General features: G+C 47.4%; 1 protein-coding gene across 1 annotated transcript in view; it reads right to left on the reverse strand.

Moving 5' to 3' along the window:
* Positions 1-15,139, reverse strand: part of TNFRSF21 (TNF receptor superfamily member 21) — a 72,015-nt gene that overhangs the window by 20,092 nt on the left and 36,784 nt on the right. The window contains exon 4 of the mRNA XM_040427310.1: positions 13,890-14,155. Within this exon, the coding sequence (XP_040283244.1) occupies positions 13,890-14,155 (266 nt within the window). The remainder of the gene's footprint in view (positions 1-13,889; positions 14,156-15,139) is intronic.

The raw sequence follows: 15,139 nt of genomic DNA on the forward strand, positions 1-15,139 counted from the left end.
GCGACTCCTTAACCTCCTCACGGATCATCTGCTTGATGCTGCCCATCAGGGACAGTGCTTCCTCCTCCATTAACTTGCTTACACACGCTTCACAAAGGGGTTTAGCCCAAGCAAAGGGTAACTTTTCTTTTACATACAGCACAACCCTTGTCCTTCGCTCTGGAGACTTTTCTACAAGACTCCTTAGATACCTAAACATAGAAGATGACCCCCATGAGTAACCTGCATCAGAAATATTGGGGTACAACCCCTCTTACCCCATCATGGTACCGGCGTATAATTGGTGGCTTCAGTGGAGTATGCTCCATGTTCCCACAGAAATCTCAGCCAGAATGGAGGAACTGCCAGCTTCTTCCACCCAGCATGGTAGCGAGCTGGCTGGGCTTTTCTCTCCCGACACACGTACTGGCTCCTCCCCACTTCTGGTCTTACAACGCTGGCTTCCTCCTACCGCCACAACCCGGAAGTATTTCTCCCTACGTGTGCCGACAGCCGGACGTGCGATCACGGCCACAGACGTCCTGGAAGGCCGAAACCCTCCCAGACCAAGAAGGAGACGGAGTGGGGTAGGAGAGAGAAAGAGGCCCAGTCTCTGCAGCGGCTCCTAAAGGAGGCTTATGCCGCTGGGAAAAGCCCTCCTAATAACAGTCGGGGCACCCGCAGCTCCTTTCGATTCTTCTTAGCAGTTCCAAATCCCACCTGTCCCTTAGGACTGGAGGTAGAGAGGGTGGACTCTCTTGTAAAGCGGTTCTGGTTCCTGTTTCCTGTCCTGAGAAGGAGGAGAATGTCTCTCCAGGGGTGCGATCATAGGCGAAGGGCGAAAATGAAAGGTGGAATCTGATCGGTTTCTATGGCAACTAAGCTAGTTTTCCTCGTCACCACTTTTGATAAATCTCCCCCATAGTGTTATGTTGTGCAGGCGGAGACGAGCTGGTGATGTGTTGGGGTGGGCTTGATCTCATCCAAAATGCACGCCTTGATAGCCAAAATGTTGTACATTTTATCTGTGTACTATGATCTGCAATCCCAGCCCAAGATCTAAAAAGCTTGTCCTCAGATTTAAGCCTCAGTGTGTCCTCCTCAATCTTAATCTTTCATATTTGATATCCTATATTATTCAGTACTTTCCAATGGTAGATAAAACATAAAAACTTCAGAAAGGCACCATTAGTTCCCATATTCAGATGTACGATCCAAGCAGAGCTAGATATATATTAGTTCTTCTTCACCTTTGGCTTTCCAAACAATGTTAAATTTAAGCTCTGAAGCTACCTGAGATGGAACAGTAATTCCCTCTATAAAGTCAGCAGCTGCGTCTGTGTGGTCAGAGAACTTAATTGAACTTGCCGAGGTCTGGAAAGTTATACGGAGGACGAGACAGTCATTACAGTAAACCACATTTGTCATCTAGATCTCAAGTGATTCACCCCGGAGCTCCCAGTCAGATCAGGAGAGGACTATGACTAATCAAGTTGGCACTAAAATCACTGTAGTGGGTCACTTAAATAAGAGGGTTCAAGTTCACTACGTTTTGGGTACATAGGGTTTGGTACAAGTCCAAAAAAAATTCACCCTTAGCTTCCAGGATGTTGGTTCTAGCTAGAAATACTCATGAAAGTAACTCAAGTGATTCCTCAAAAACTGACAATTATTCTAACTTGGTCAAGTAAAAAAAGTCAAGTAAAAAATCAAATGCAATTTCTAAAATTATGAGTTAAGAGAAGAGAACCTAGTACCTAGAAATGGAGAGGTTGGTGGCATAAACCACCAGAGGGCAAAAAAAGGGCAGGAGGCAGCACCCAAAACTTACTAAAGGGACTATGGACATCCTATAGTGACCAGTTAGACCACAGTTACCTGGAGTGGTCTGCTGCTGCCAGCACCTGCCCATATATTTTGGGTAGGTGCCAGCCCAGAGAAGGACAAGTTACAGTAGCCATAACATGATGCCATGTTGACATGTGTTCTTTATTGCATACTATGCTACCATCAAGCCTTAGCTTCCTGATATAAAAGGACTGCAGGTGTTTTTTTTTAGAAATCGGCCGTGGAGTCCACTAGGGTCTGACCATGGCCCAGTTACAGAACTAAATAACAGGACACTCGCCCTATAGAGTGAAATCAATGTATAAAGGCCCTTTAATAAAAGCAGATGTTGAGGATGACCAGTGGTACAAACATGTTTTCCCAATAACTGGTCCAAGTCAAGGTACCAATGGTCACCCAAAAAAACAAACCGCCAGTCTGTCAGGGGTGAGCGCATCCTTTCAGCCAACACCAAAAATTCCTGTTTGGCGGCAGGACATTGCCCCTTGTGAACTGGCATGTGCTGCCTACAAACAATGGAACTTGGGATGAATGATCGTAGCAACCTCAACCTTAACCGCACCTCAACCGCTACTTGTGAACCCTAACTAAAAAATGTCCTACAACTTTCTAATATACTTTATGCCTCAATGCCTCGTTTTTTTTTTCCAAGATATTAGTTTGCTGTCAGTGAACGAGGACACTCTTGGTTACATTCAGAGACCTGTGCATAGCCAGTCCTACTCTCAGATGAGAAATACAATCGTATCCAGTCTAGACAATGATCTGCGAGCTAAACAGCCTGGACTCCAGACCGATACATTGTAGCAAAATGCCAGCGAGATCTGTGTGGCAGCTGCTGTTGTGTTTAGCTCCCAGAGCATTGTCTACACTGGATGCGACTGTCTCTCAGGTGAGAGCCTACATTTTCTGGGCAGAAATTGACCTGCTGTGCCGATTTCAAAATCTGCGGCACGGGAACTGTAAGATTCTCATACACACAATGTGGATTTTGACCTAAGGATTTTAAAATCCGCAGCATGTCAATTTATTTTATTTTTCCTGACCAGATTTTCTCCAAATCACTTCAATGGAGACAGTAAAATCCGTACCAAATCCGCACCAATTGATGCGGATTGGAAGCACGGATTTCCCTGCGAACACCTGCAGATTTCGGTATCCTGATCGCGTGCATTTACCCTCATGCTGTTTGGGTGCAGATTTTCTGCATCGTGTGCAGTTACCCAAGGGCACGGTCACACGGAGGATTTTCTGTGCCGAAAAAACCCCCAGATGCAGAATCCGCACAAGTTTTTTTTTTGGGATGCAATTCTATTTTCCTGACACTTTGATGCAGATTTGATGTGGAATTTCACTTCTGCCCATTTCAATGGGAATTCTAGACCTAGATCCCCCGCAGAATCCGCATCCAGAATGGATAGGAGTTTTTTAAAAACAGCAAGTAGTCAAAACAAAAAGCACAGTATGAATTCACATACGGCTTCCCCACTGAAGTCAAAGGGGAAGATCCGAATGCAGTTTTGGTGCAGAATCAGAGCCCAAACAAAATACCCTTAGGCTTCCTGCACACGTTGCGGATTACATGTGCACTCTCCCGTGTGATCCAATGAGATCTGACAAATCTCATGTACCGCAAAGGGGTTACTGCATGAATTATTTTCATTCTGGGTCCAGGTGCAGTTAATGGTGGTTGTAACGTAATCTGCAGCGTTTCTAGCATAGAAAAACCACCAGCGATGGCGGCAGAAGAGACACAGCCCATCATGGGCGCTGCGTGCAGAGCTCACCCGCCCGCACCCATTATCCCTGCACTATTCTTCAGTTGTTTTCATTCCACTTGTGCAGAAAAGATGTTCAGCGGCGTAGGAGGCAGACGCAAGATAATAGAGACCCTTTTCTGTGTCCCGGCGGCTCACGACATCGGCGGTACAATAGGAGACAACGTGAGTCTATTATTCAAAGGCAATTCTGGATCATGAGCCCAACAGAGCATAGTCAATGTTTGTACAGCACAGGCTCCGAGGACACGAGAACTAGAAGAACAACTCCTGCAAACCTGCTGGGCCTGACAACTACAATAACACAGCATGGAGGCACTGCTGGGGGCTACTGGGCACTGGTGCAACAGCTACACCTAGCTGACTACCATGCCTGACAACTACTACAACATGCAATGTGGTGGTACAGCTGGGGGCTACTGGGCACTGGTGCAACAGCTACACCTAGCTGACTACCATGCCTGACAACTACAACAACGTGCAATGTGGTGGTACAGCTGGGGGCTACTGGGCACTGGTGCAACAGCTAAACCTAGCTGACTACCATGCCTGACAACTACAATAACACAGCATGGAGGCACTGCTGGGGGCTACTGGGCACTGGTGCAACAGCTACACCTAACTGACTACCATGCCTGACAACTACTACAACATGCAATGTGGTGGTACAGCTGGGGGCTACTGGGCACTGGTGCAACAGCTACACCTAGCTGACTACCATGCCTGACAACTACTACAACATGCAATGTGGTGGTACAGCTGGGGGCTACTGGGCACTGGTGCAACAGCTACACCAAGCTGACTACCATGCCTGACAACTACAACAACGTGCAATGTGGTGGTACAGCTGGGGGCTACTGGGCACTGGTGCAACAGCTACACCTAGCTGACTACCATGCCTGACAACTACTACAACGTGCAATGTGGTGGTACAGCTGGGGGCTACTGGGCACTGGTGCAACAGCTACACCTAGCTGACTACCATGCCTGACAACTACTACAACGTGCAATGTGGTGGTACAGCTAGGGGCTACTGGGCACTGGTGCAACAGCTACACCTAGCTGACTACCATGCCTGACAACTACAACAACGTGCAATGTGGTGGTACAGCTGGAGGTTTCAGGATGCCGATGCAACTGATAACTAATATGGTGGGACAGCTGGAGGCTACCGGATGCCAGGGCGATAGATAAACCGGGCTGATTCTATTGTGTCTGTACACAACATAGAGGCACATCTTGAGGCTACAGGGCACTGGCTAAATAGCTAAAAACTGTCTGACTACCGACAACTGCAATAATACACAACATGGAGGCACGGCTGGGGGCTACAGAGCATCAGCCGAATAGCTAAACCTGGGTAACTACTGTGCCTGACAACCAACATGGAGGTAGAACTGAGGGGCTACAAGGCAATGGTTCAACAGCGAAACCTGGCCGACTACTCTGACAACTACAAGGCTACGGAACGCCAATGCAACTGCTATACCTGGCCAATTTCTGTGCATACAATAGTATACAACATGGTATGTTAAGTTGGACAATACAGGACACTGGTAGAACAGCTAATCCTGGCTGACTACTGCGTCCGACAACCACAAGATGGAAATATAGCTGGAGGCTACTGGGTGCCAAAGCAAAAACTAGCCGACTGTTGTGTCTGACAACTAAGGTGGAGGTATGGAGCCATGGTTGGTGGTGCACAGCATAAACCTGACTGCCTGCTGTGGGTAAGTGGGCTACCTCTTACCCTCTGATGTCGTCATGCCATACATGATGACATCATACAGTACTGGATCCATATGCACTAGAAGACACAATCATTTATATAGCGTATTACTTTTGTCGGAGGACATCACTGAACTAGCATTTGCTTAGGCTGCGTTCAAACGGGCGAGATTTCCGCGCGGGTGCAATGCGGTAGGTGAACGCATTGCACCAGCACTGAATCTGGACCCATTCATTTCAACGGGGCTGTTCAGATGAGCGATGATTTTCACGCATCACTTATGCGTTGCGTGAAAATCGCAGCATGCTCTATATTCTGCGTTTTTCACGCAACGAGGGCCCCATAGAAGTGAATGGGGTTGCGTGGAGACAGTCTATAAACTGTATTATTTTCCCTTATAACATGGTTATAAGGGAAAATAATAGCATTCTGAATACAGAATGCATAGTAGGTGATCAATTGAGGGTTAAAAATAAAAAAATTAACTCACCTTCTCCTCTTGTTCGCGTAGCTCCCGGTCTCTTCTTTACTTCTCAAAAGATGAACTATGGGCTAAAGGACCTTTGGTGACGTCAGATCACATGCTCCAATCACATGGTACATCACCGCGGTGATGGACCATGTGATTGGAGCATGTGATCTGACGTCACCAAAGGTCCTTTAGCCCATAGTTCATCTTTTAAAGAACTAAAGACCGGGAGAACTACGCGAACAAGAGGAGAAGGTGAGTTAATTTTTTTATTTTTTTTTAACCCTCAATTGATCACCTACTATGCATTCTGTTTTCAGAATGCTATTATTTTCCCTTATAACCATGTTATAAGGGAAAATAATAACATCTACACAACACCGAACCCAAACCTGAACTTCTGTGAAGAAGTTCGGGTCTGGGTACCACAGTCGGTTTTTTATCACGCGCGTGCAAAACACATTGCACCCGCGCGATAAAAACTGAACATCGGAACGCAATCGCAGTCAAAACTGACTGCAATTGCATTCCTACTCGCGCGGGTTTGCCGCAACACACCGGGACGCATCCGGAACTAATCCGGACACGCTCGTGTGAACCCAGCCTTAGGGGGCGACCACGCTCCCCATACATCTTATTTCTCAAGAGAGCGGTGTCTAATTTTAGAAGATCAGATATATAGATTTACTGCATGCATCAGCCTACTATGTGACCGACACGAAGAAATGCAGCCGCCCTATAACATACACTGTAACCGATGTACAACCCCTGGACTTCCCCCTCCCCCACTGACCCATGCAGCTACGAGCTCGTAATAACAATATTATTGCATGATCCATGTTTATATTAGTGGTGAGAGCCGGGAACACAATGTCTACACGTCATCCAGCCCCCCCCCAGGCGAGGGAGAGGAACCCGGGGCCTGTTTATAGAGTACACATCTATGCTCCGGTGGAGCCAGCGTACCATCAACGACGTATCTACAAACTGTGTTATATACAGGCACAACCACTAGAAGGAGTATAAAGCGCCCACCTAGAATGGTACCGATACGGCCAGGCATGCGAGGTTCCCGACTCTCCTTCTGTCCATGTATTCACACACCTCTGAGCTATATGTGGAGGAAAATGCCTTATTCCCTACCGAAATCACAGGGTGGGGCCTCAGACCATCACTGACTTTCTGAACAGATAGGCTCTAAAGAGAGTTCAAGTGCCTTTCTATTTCAGCAACTTCGTACGTTCTGAATATATGAGAGTGAAAGGAGGGAGATGCAGCTGCAGGATTTCTCCCTTAGTGTGTGTGTGAGGCAGCATGCTGTGAGAGGGGAGGAGGAGCAGGTTAGAGCACAGTGCGTAGCTTTTGCATCACATCAGCAAGAGAGATGTAGCTAGAATATGTCTCCCCTTTGATGTGTCAGATGGCATGCTGCGAGAGGGGGGGAGGAGGAGGTAGGAGCAGAGTGCACCGCTTTTACATCTCACCAAGGGAAGCAGCTGCGATCTCTCTCCCTTGAGGTGTGTCAGACAGCATGCTGTGAGAGGGGAGGAGGAGCAGTTAAGAGCACAATCCGTAGCACTTGCATCTCACTGAGAAGAGAGAGGTAGCTGCAATATCTCTCCCTTGATGCGTATCAGACAGCATGCTGCGAGAGGGGAAATAGAGCAGGTCGCAGCAGAGGTGCATAGCTTTTGCATCATGCTGAGATGCATCAGTCAGCATGCTGCGAGAGGGGAGGAGGAGCTGCTAGGAGCACAGTATGTGGCTTTTGCATGAGGACGAGAAGAGAGATGAAGCTGCAGTCTCTCCCCCTTGAGATGTATCAGACATCATGCTGCTGTGAGAGGGGAGAAGGAGCTGGTAGGAGCACAGTACTCCGCTTTTGTTTGCATCACGCAGAGAAGAGGCTGCCATTCTGCATGAAGAAAATGCACATTTACAGAATATTCAAGGGGGTTACACACAACATTTATGGGTTCACACATCGAATGCAGATCTATAGATGCATATAAGGGGGTTGTTTCAGGAATATGTGACATATAGATGGCACAGAAGAGGGTCCCAAGCTCAGGACCCCCATCTGTGAGGCAGAAAGGGGAGCCCTTCTGTAATAGCGTCTGCCGCTCGGGCAATCTTGGATCGTGTATTACACAGATGGCCCCACTCATCTGAATTGGCACCATGCATGAGTATTTACCCTCTCCAAGGACCACTGCCGGGGCATGCCAAAGGCCTCAGATGCAGCAGCTGCCATATGATTTGGATTGTCTGTAGTAAGAAAACCACTTTAACTATTTTCCTCATGGTCTCAGGTCATCTCTATGATGATCAGTAGCTAATGACAGCGATGAGGCATGAAGTTCAGGAGGCCTTGTGCCTCAGCGCTGGCAGTACATTCTTCCACAAACAGGTGTAGATAGGTGACAAGTATCTAAGACTTCCTCCAGACAGTTTCAAGTTCTTATTTAGGATCCTGCTGAACGCCACAGGCCTGCAGAAGCCTGTTTACCATGACGTGGAATGGACTTGGTTATTTATAGATCTTGAACCTTTGTCTTCTGCTTCCATTGCCAAAGCCAGAGCTCAGCTTCTAGGACATGTTGAAAGAATCATCTTCAAGTTCAATTCCACACATTCCACACCAGGGAGGTGAGCAGAAGTCTAGCCTCCCCCCACCCCCCATCCTACCCAAGCCAGAAGTTCACCTCTGGGACTTCTTTGCTCAAAGCCTCTGAGACTCCTCCACACTATGGTTGAACTACAAGTCATACTTGGTCAGAGTGGAGGGTGGTTACAATGATCTCTCGATCTGGAGGACCTGTCCTGCCCTGCATTACACAGGCAACCCACAGATTTGAATGGACATTGTGTAATGCCTTATTTCCCCTGTGGTGGGGTTGCAGGGAAACTAAGCACTCACCATAAAGTTTCCCCACAGATTACGGATGAGTGTTGGAGCTCCCAGGAGAACACTTATTGTCAGGGGATCATTATGTCATAGGGCAGAGTTGGTTAGAGGAAGGTCTCCCCTTAACCATAGCAGAGGGCCACTAACAATGGGGCACTTGTTCTGGTGGACAAGGTATGGCTGTTCTCAGGGGAGGGGTTTCAAAAGATGGACTTGATGTTACAATATAATCAAGAGAAAGTACTGCTTGGGCTTCAGGGTATCTGAGTAAATCATGGATGACCACCATGTAACAGGCACAGGTCTGCATTGTGAGCAGCATCGCCAAAGAGCTCCTCATATCTCAGCTTTCTATACCCCCGGCTGGCAGTGTGTCATAGTGGAAAAGAGGGACACTGGGTTTAAAAGCAGTCTCTCCAGGATTTTCAGACTTTGAGTGGTGTAAGGCTGTAAGACTTGAGTAATGTGATATAATCTGGTGGCTACAGACACGTTACCTGACCACCACACATAACCACATATCAGAACTCCCATAGAAGTGAAGGTAGAGAGTGGCACATGAATGGGCACCTCACAAGATATCTAGAGATGTGTGGGACCTGCATCTGTAAGGAGTCTATGGCACATCCCGTGGATATGCCATAAACATATCTCCCACCTGCCCTGGACCCTAAAGGACACAGAGACTGCTGAATGTAATTTACTGGCTGGCGCTGTTAATAAAATAAAACTGAACAAAAAAAACTCACCTAGACCTGTTCCACTGATAATCGGAGAACTTCCTGCGATCCCAAGCAGACGCAATGCTGTGACACACTACACGTGCTGGGCTGTGTAAGGGAGCACAGGCAGAGGATCACTGCAATGCGCCTGTTGGGGAGAGCAGGAAGTGCTCCGATCATCGGTGGAACTGGGCTAGGTGAGTATTACTTTTTTTTTTGTTTCAATTTTACTTTAACAGTACAAGGTGAGCACTACTGTGTGGGGGCCCAATGGGGGCATAACTACTGTGCGGTGGACAAATGGAGGCATAACTACTGTGTGGGGGCACAAGAGAGACTGGGTGTGTATGGACAGGAATTAGGCAGAGTTTGAGGCATAGTTTAGTATTAAAAAAAATTGCCGCTGTTGTTATCCCTCTTTGGGCTTTTCAAAAATTTTGAGGTCAAAATAACTGCGTGTGATGGAAATACCCCTTTCGGTTAAGCAGTCCTGAGAGGGCAAGAGACAAGGGCAATGTCCTCATGATGAGGGTTGTGGTCACTCACTGCTGGGAGAATCAGGGGTGAGCTGAATGTCACTTCTAGGAATAAGCCAGGAGGCTTGATTACAGTGTACTGGGAAACGGGAGCACACAGCGCACATTCATTATTCACGACAATGAGGGAAGGGGCTGCGCTCAGCTCTGCTACTTCACTGTGACAATGCTGTCAGAGCAGAGAGTGGCCGCTGCACCCAGGACCCATCCTGATTATGTATTAACACTACCAGTGCCAGGGCAGAGGGTGACCGCTGCACCCAGGACCCATCCTGATTATGTATTAACACTACCAGTGCCAGGGCAGAGGGTGACTGCTGTACCCAGGACCCATCCCGATAATGTATTAACACTACCAGTGCCAGGGCAGAGAGTGACCGCTGTACCCAGGACCCATCCTGATAATGTATTAACACTACCAGTGCCAGAGCAGAGAGTGACCGCTGCACCCAGGACCCATCCTGATAATGTATTAATTAACACTACCAGTGCCAGAGCAGACAATGGCCACTTTACCCTGGACCCACCCTGATAATGTATTAACACTACAAGTGCCAGAGCAGCTGTACTTGGCACCCACTCTGACAATCCATTAACACATTCAGTGCAGTGGTGGATGATGATCTGGAGGCAGGTAGGTGACCTACTCCCTTACAGAGTCCCATACACAAAAAAAAAAAAACATTTTGGGTGTCCAAGTCATCTCCAGAGAAGAGCAATTATTTTATAATGAAGTTTCACAGTCATCTGTGGCGGCGGTTCCCAGTACTCAGCGTCAAGACTCCCCAGGCTCCCATCATCTCCTCCAAGACATGACATAGTGCCCTTGTCAAGGCTGATAAGTGAAATGCAGCATGAAGGAGATGCCCAGGGCCACAGCGTGCCCTTCGATAAAGTAAAAATGATTCATCTCCCGAGAGCCGTGGACAAGTCACGAAAAGTAGACCAGAATTCGTGTCCACCAGGTGACCCGAAGAACCGTGCAGATATGACCTTGGCTGTAAGTAATAGACTGAGTTTACATATTTACTAGGACTACTACCACCATCATTATGTTAAAACATACAGCTGAACATAGCAGGTGTGCAGAATGAGGATGAAGGGGCCCGGAGTGAAGTCAAAACTGGGGTCTACTTCTTAATCTCCACCCTTGGTCAACAGAAGCCAGTGCCTGTACAGGTGCTGCAGTCCTGCTCACGTTACACCATGTTTTATAACCCCGACCCCCTTATAAGCCAGAACAGACAGCCACTAAGGGTCAGTAGCCCCTGCTCTGTCAGGCCCGACACCTTCTCCATGACTATAACATCAATAGTCAATCTTTGGATAAACCATCAATATTTGATTGGTATGATCCAACCTCCCGGACCCCCATGACCATCACTAAAAGGGTCCCCTTCACTGTTTACACAGTTGAGTCAGCTCGCCCCTACTGTGGGCTAAGTCTGCTACCACAGATCACCCCATACACTTTAACCAATGATGATATGATATAACCCTGAAGAACCCCTTTAACTTAAGGGACCTTAAGTTCACTTCTTACCCACTGAAGGAACCTCCTGTGAGCACTAGATGGTAAACAGCTCAGTCAAGTATATGGAGTGTGACTAGAGGATGAGCCAAATGACTCCAATTAAGGTTTAATGAACAGCGCCACGCCAATCTATCAAGAGCCTTCGCAGCCAGGCACACGTCTCCACCGCGGTCACCTCCCGACACTTGGAATACTCAATGGAGACACTTTTTGGAGATTTAAAGCTCATTATAAGAGATCAAGCTTCTATAAATAACTGAGTAACTGGCATTAGTATACAGGAGCAACCTAAAGCACTTGCACCCGTCTGCACCCCACCTCCACCCTCAAGAGAAAAATCTCCTACAACCACCCTCCCCCCACATCCGTTATCACAGAGACCATGGCGGCAGTGCCAAATCCATCACGTGACACCACTGGCACCTGACGGACCACGCTAACTTATCATGGGGTTCCTTGAGGTTCCATCGTTGTGTCCATCATTTTATTGGGAAGAATAGAGCTGGATGCTGCCCTATTCCTCCTGTCAAATCTGACGGAACTGCCCATGGAGACCCTAACGATTAGTGTGAACTCAGCCTTAGGGCTCATGCACGCGAACAGGCCTGCATATTGCGGACCCGCTCTTTGCAGGCTGTAACACGGGCACGGCCGTGTGCATGAGCCCTTAATTGTGCCTCCATGACAGGTCCTTTGTACTGGTCTCAAGTTAGAGCCCATATCATACTCCAGAGCTGTATTCATACTTCTGCGGTTTGCTACTCAATATAATGAAACTCAGTTTGTTATTTCCTACTGTATAATCTTCCCAGATTGTAAATGGGGCACAGACACTGATCAAGCAGGTAATGGCGGGTGTGTTGAGCCTACGAGTCAACACAAATGGAACGGAGAAGTTGGAGTCAAGGCATGATCTTCCATATATCAGGATCAGTCAAAATCAGTAGCTATGCATTGAGATTTAGCATCTGGAAGAGAGTAGATTGACAGATATAAATGCCTAGGCTGCCGCTTGTCACCACTAGGGGGAGCGATTTGTATGCAGCTAAATATGGCTACGATTCTACCTAGCAGCTCACTAGTGGTGGCAAAAGGCAACTAAATTAGGTGTACGAGGGGGGAAAAGAGCTCTGCAGGTAAGATGCACGCCATATGTTTCAGTACATGGAGAGAAGAAATACAACATGTACAGATATGGTCTCCTGCCCAGAAGTTTTAGCAGGCAACCATCTAAAATCCAGGCACTCGGGAGCAGTCTTGCACAGCGGAGATCAGATCCATCCATGATGTGCTATAACGGGACCAGGAGGAGCTATTTCTATGAGGACACTGTTCAGAACACTATGTTACCCCGTGCAGCACACAGCCTATCATTTATACATGGAAACAGTCAGCTGTATATAGCAGCAATCCAAAAAGAAACAAGTACGTACAACAAGAAAAAAAAATTTGTCTGCAACAAGGCGTCAGGAGGCAAAATTGGCTGCTTTGAGGTCATTTATGGCTTAACGCTCAAACTGCCAGGTCAATTTTCACACAAATAAAATCTGAATGAGAACATAAAAAAATAAAAAAAATAATCATATTATGTGCGCCTTCATGCGATTTTGCATCAAAGCTTAAAGTTTTGTAAAAAAATAAAAAATAAATGCAGAATAATGAATGTTTGCAGCTACTAATCAGAAACCAGGCTTATACCACATGGATCTCTGCAAGAACCAGTACCTTCCAAGAGCTATGTCTATGTCATCACATGTCCACCGCACTCCAACTTTGCATCATTTTCCCATCATGTCTAAAAGCTTAAAGGGGTATTCCGATTGTTTGAAGTTATCTCCCATCAGAATAGGGGATAACTATTAGATTGGCGAGGGTCCTACTGCTCAGACCCCCACTGATCACTAGAAGGGGGGGGTCTCGTATGCCCTGCAACGCACGGAGTGGCAGGTCGGACATGCGCGTGGCCGATCTACCGATTTCTATGTTAGTTCTGCAGATAGTCGAGTATAGCGCTCGCCTATCTCCCGAATTCCCATAGAAATAAATGGAGCAATTGCACGCATGCCCGACAGGCCGCTCCATACATTTTAGGGGGCTGCAGGGGGTACAAGGCCTCCATTCTCACGATCGGTAGGACCCCCACCAATCTAATAGTTATCCCCTTATCCTGTGGAAAGAGTTTTTTTTAATCCCAAAAACCTTCTCTCTATACAGTATCGACTCCAGCTGTTACCACAAACACATGACACTTTGGTATAAAAAAAAAAAAAGAAGAGGTGCTTTCTGACACCATATTAATGGGGGTGTCCATAAGAGAGATTATGATGGACAGGTAGGTCTTCTCATCTAAACACAAAATCATAAGGAGCACCAGAAATGATGGTACCTGTACAGTATCCTCCATGAGGCCACGGATCTTCTCCACCACGTCATTGCGCCGATGCTGGCGTAAAGCACTGATCAGCTTGGCCAGGCTGGCCTCAGGCCCTCGTACAGTCCAGTGCTGTAAAGCTGCGTAGGCTCGCTCGTGATCCGCTGCGTAGCCATTGGAAAATGCTGCCACCTCGTGCTCATTGGCGTTGCAAAGGAACTGATAGATATCTTGCCACTGGCTGCCCACCTGAGCTGCCACCAACTTCAGAATGTCGATCCCTGCGGGAAGAATCAGATAATGGTCACCGTCAGATTATGATGACAATCGTACCGATCTCAAATATTGCTCAGGTTAAAGGATATGCCATGACCTTGACGCGTCCCCTTATTTAACCTCCACCCACTTTAGTGGGTATAAGGAGACAACCGGTCAGTGAAGGACCTCTGTTTCTATGAAAAAGTTTTGTTTCAGGTCCTTAAAAGAGCCCTTGTACGAGTTTACCGAGTTTCATTTCCTAGGTTTAGCGTATCTTTAAGTGGCTCGAGCTCGTACCGCCAAGCAGACCCTGCTGATTTAAGAGCAGCTTTCACTGTGAATAGAGTAGAAGATGATGGAAGTTGAGGCCTTCAAGAAAAATAATGCAGACACTTAGATTTTAGCTTCGAGACTGAGTCTGTCAGCAGTTTTGAGCACTCATAACTGCTGACAGCACTAGGTAAGTGATGGTTAAAGGGGTTTATACAGGTTCCCCCATGCCATCAGTTACCTCCAGTGCCATCAGCTCCCCTACCTAGATGGTATGACCAAGGAAAGAAGTTCAAACCTCATCAAGTGTCCTATGGGCAGTCACATACAGTGCCCCAGGATCTCTGCGCCGAATGCCTCCCAAGACATGTGGCAAGTGATTCACACACTGCCTACGCTGATCCCTAGGCTGGAGGAGAAGTCACTTGTGATCCGCAACAAAAAATCCAGCAAATTTGGGATTTTTTGTGACCACATTCACAAAGTCTACAGGGCTGGCAGAGCCCAGTTTCACTGGGGCAGTGAAAAAGCTCTCAGCTTATCAGGGTTGTGGGCGAGTGTTGTGTCACGCCAGAGGTAGCGTGGACCTCCCTGTGCCCGTGCGGACAGGAGGTGTCTGTGTAAACTGTGCCAAGGTGACCTTACGCACTCCCAGGGATGGCGTAATGTCACCCCTTGGTAACCAGTGATGACACCATATCGCCTGAGCTCGAATGGTTTGTCTATATATGCTCCCC

The sequence above is a fragment of the Bufo bufo genome, chromosome 4 (genome assembly GCF_905171765.1).
Source record: "Bufo bufo chromosome 4, aBufBuf1.1, whole genome shotgun sequence".
In the NCBI taxonomy this organism is placed as follows: Eukaryota; Metazoa; Chordata; class Amphibia; order Anura; family Bufonidae; genus Bufo; species Bufo bufo.